The sequence below is a fragment of the Carya illinoinensis genome, chromosome 3 (assembly GCF_018687715.1).
Source record: "Carya illinoinensis cultivar Pawnee chromosome 3, C.illinoinensisPawnee_v1, whole genome shotgun sequence".
Classification (NCBI taxonomy): Eukaryota; Viridiplantae; Streptophyta; class Magnoliopsida; order Fagales; family Juglandaceae; genus Carya; species Carya illinoinensis.
This window is the reverse complement of record NC_056754.1, coordinates 24548776-24552889: the sequence shown is the minus strand read 5'-3', so window position 1 is coordinate 24552889 and position 4114 is coordinate 24548776. Positions and strand designations below refer to the sequence as shown.

At 37.7% G+C, this 4114-nt stretch overlaps 1 protein-coding gene across 1 annotated transcript; it reads right to left on the bottom strand.

Moving 5' to 3' along the window:
* Positions 1-3212: 3212 nt before the first annotated feature.
* On the bottom strand, positions 3213-3900 carry LOC122303902. The gene has a single exon (XM_043115897.1). The coding sequence runs from the start codon at positions 3732-3734 to the stop codon at positions 3465-3467; it is 270 nt and encodes an 89-aa protein (XP_042971831.1). The 5' UTR covers positions 3735-3900; the 3' UTR covers positions 3213-3464.
* Positions 3901-4114: the final 214 nt, after the last annotated feature.

Sequence of the window (4114 nt, the reverse complement as noted above, 5' to 3'; positions counted from 1 at the left end):
TAAATTTCTCTGTTGACATTTTTGTGTAAAAATGAAAAAGCGTGAAAGTTGAAGTTTTGCTAGTGGGGAAGATTTGTGGGTATATTTGGGGTGAGGAGAAAAATTGTGTGATTGTAATAATTTTTCATACAGTGAATTTTTCTTCTTTTGGCCTCGTGGTATTTCTCCTGTTTAGGGGTTTCCACGTAAAATCTTGTGTTGTTATTATTTCTCTATTTTTCTTGTTATTCCTGCAAATGGTAGAACCTAGGGTGGTGAATTTGAGAGGTCCAAATTTCCAACAAGTGATATCAAAGCTACTAGATTCTTTTTGTAGGTTGGATATTTGGTGTAGTAGTGTGACTACGTATAGTCTGAGGAAGTTCTGTTTAGGAGGTTTGAAATTTTAAACGTGTTCATTGTGACCTTCTAATCTTTCCTGAGAACTTACTTAGTTAGGTACTATTCATTTCTATAGTAAATTCATCAAAGCAATTTTAAGAAGTAGGGCTTCAAATTCTATCAAATTTGAGGTGGGGAAATTTGATGGGAGAATCAATTTTGGCTTGTGGCAAGTACAAGTCAAGGATGTTTTGATTCAATCAAGATTGCACAAGACATGAAAGGGTATACTAACCCTGAAGTCAGCAGTGATACTAGCATAACTAGCTAAAAGAGCAGATCTGTAAGAAGCAATGAAGATTGAGAGGATTTGGATTTGAAAGCAGCAAGTGCGATATGTTTGTGCCTAGCAAAAAATGTTCTTACAAATGTTCATAGAATATCTATGGTAAAGGAACTCTAGGAAAACCTCAAACAGTTCTATCAGACAAAGGGCGTCCCAAATAGGGTGTTCCTAAATGAGCAGTTTCATACACTGCAGATGAGTGAAGGTACAACTATTTCGGATCATTTAAGTGTTCTCAATGGCATTGTCTCTGAGCTGGAATCTATTGGAATTAAAATCGATGATTGGGATCAAGTTTGGAGGCTCATCTGGTCTGTTCCATCTTTCTATGAGCATATGAAGCCTATTTTGATATATGGAAATGTGAAAATAATTTTTTCAGAAGTTACTAGTAAACTCTTTTCTGAAGAGAGAAGACTAGGTGGTGGAAGAAATTGTCCACCTGAGAACTTAGTACAACTGGAAATGGGAAGATGAAAAACTCCATGAAAAAGAATCCAATTTGCTGGGGGTGTGGACAATCACGTTAAGAAAAATTGTCCAAGAGCTGGAGCAGGTTCGGCAAGTGGCTCCAAGTCAGTAAATGGAGATACTGGTAATGATGCTAACATTGTATCTCTCTCCATAGAAGATGATTTCTTGTAGAAAGAGACATGTACATCCTAATGACATGCTGCTAATTTTCAAAGTTGTCATGATATAGGATGTGTTAATGTTAGCGGGTTTACAAATTTGCACACAGGTATTGGTTTGGCATTGATGCAAGGCGTGTGGTGTCAATTCATGTTGATGGCTGAAAAACTTCTAAGAAAGCCAAACGTGGCAGTTACACCATATTTTTTTAGCAATGTTGTTCTCGACATGGGTCAAAGTGAAATACTTGGAATTGGTTTATTCTGAATGTGTATTTTTTATAGTGAAGTATGATAGCAGAAATTATGAAGATCTTCATTGAGATGGAGTTTAGCTGTGAGACCACTCAAAGTCGCAAGGTGAAAATTGTTGACTTTTGCTCATTTACTTAAGTCCCACATGAGTGAGAAGTAAAGAAGGAGCAAATGCGTAAGCCTATATATGGGGGCTTGGACTCATTGATTTAAATACACCAATTGATAGCTTATCGAATAACTTTTGACTCTAGTTAAATTCTTCTATTGACATGTTTGTGTAAAAATGAAAAAAATGTGAAAGTTAAAGTTTTGCTAGTGAGGAAACTTTGTGATTGTATTTAGGGTGATGAGAAAAATTATTTGATTGTAACAATTTTTCACAAAGTGAATTTATTTTCTCTAAGGCTGGTGGTTTTTCTTCTGTTTAGGAGCTTTCACGTAAAATCTTGTATTTGTTGAATAAACTCCCCAAGTGTGAAATGGGTTTGGGTTTGCAGCCACCAACCCCATGCTCACCCACCACCACCCACCGTATTGTCTGCAGCCACCCATATGCTCTAGTACAAAGTCTGAAATAGCTGCAAATTGTGGGCTGCTCTCTCCTATAAATAGGAGAGAGCTTTGATGCAAAATGGGAAGTGCAGTGGGTGAAGAGAGAAAGAGGGACGTGAGAGAGAAATAGAATTTTGTAGAGTGTTTTGTAAATCTCGTACAAATTCTATAAAAAATGCTCCAGTGGATATAAGCAATTTGCTGAATCACTTTAAATATTGTTTTGTGTGATTTTTAGACAGGCCGGAAACACAACAGTATTTTCATTATTTCTTTATTTTTCTTATTACTCCCGCAAATGGTAAATCCTAGAGTGGTGAATTTGAGAGGTTTAAATTTCCAATATTGATGAAGTAGGTATTTCTTTGGGCGTAACTTCCCTGGACAGCACCACACTCTTCCACCGCTTCCGCCTTTTCTACGCCATTCTCCACAGCTTCATCTTCATCCTTCGTTCCCTTTTCTTGATACTTCCGATTATATGTTTCAATCCGAAGCTGCCAAGTCTTCCTATTACTCACTAAAATTCCCAACACATTCCAATCAAAACAAGAATGGTGATCTGTATTATCTCAAAATTATACCAAGAAAACCTTCCCAAGAAAACCTTCAACGTCCTTTTTAATATGTTAGCGAATCAAGCTACATCTTTGACGTACGGTCAAAATCTTGTGCTCAATACTTTCTGCCAGTGCTCGATCTGTTATCCAAAATCGTCCCTAAAACTTTTATACATTGTGTAGGTTAATTTTTACCGCATCGGGCAAAACTAGAAGGAAAAGTTGTAAAGCAATTCATCTAGGTGGATGTTAGCTCGCTCGCGTGTCTTGCGAGAGTCTAGCTAGCGAAATCTAATTCACACATTTTTGTTTTTTTATTTAATTTCAATCTATCAAACTCACAAATTCGGACTGCGTTTTCCTTTTTTATTTCAATCTATAAATCTCAAAAGGTTATCGATCGCGAACTTCAAACACAACTGTTTTTATGATCTGGATCGGATCGATCGAAAATCTCACCAACATTTAATGAAAATTATAGTGTAAAGCGATTTTTTGTTCTAATTTCAAATTACCACTCAAGCTAAATTAAACACAACGTAATTGAGTTAAATTCTGTCATAAGAATATGCCAATGTACAACCGCTTTTACATTAACAAATATAATTTCGCATCAACTAAATACTCCATTCTCAGTTGGCAATTTCCCCCCATGAGTCATGACCAACACGACCTGACATTCTCACTGCCGTGCCATGTACAAAGTATACCGTTTGCATGCTTTAGGCCGGCTTCCTTCCCGCGATGACGTTCTCCAAGAACTCACTGGCTCGCTTTCTTCTGCTGACCAAAGCCTCAATTGGGACCCCAACAGCTCAAGTACATGACGGTCCTCAAAGACTCTTCTGACTTCTTCATTTTCTCCTGATCTCTTACTTTGCTTGAAACCACTGCAGAAGTTGAAGAGGAGAGGTTCTTTGCCTGAGATAAGGAGCGGAGATTGTTCTTTGTACTTTGCTGAGCAGATCTTATAATATAATTCCACCTGCATATACCCATCTGGTCTTTCATGGCCTCCACAACTCCTACGCTGGCTGCTACAATAGCTCTGCTTGTTGAACTCATCTTCTACTTTTACAAGACTCTGATTTGCACTTGAAATTAGAAAAATTAAAACGAATGGAAAACTCTGTGTAGCAACTAATCAAAACTAATCGAAGAATAAAGGATTAAGTGATTGATGTGGCATACATATGGAGGAGTCTCTTTTATAGGGGGAGAGTAATGGAAAGTCGGATACTTGGAAAGGCCCGCCGAAGTTTGGGAAAATCCATCGATCAGCAATACCACTGGTGTTAAGGTTTTGGGGTCTGGTAGCCAATGGTTTTTTTTTCCCCCATGGTACGACAAATCTTTAATTCTGTCGCTTTCGGATTAAATGGTCCCGTAGGTCCACTTGAGTTGGTAATGCGCAGGCTGTTCTGCTATATGAACTATTCATGCTA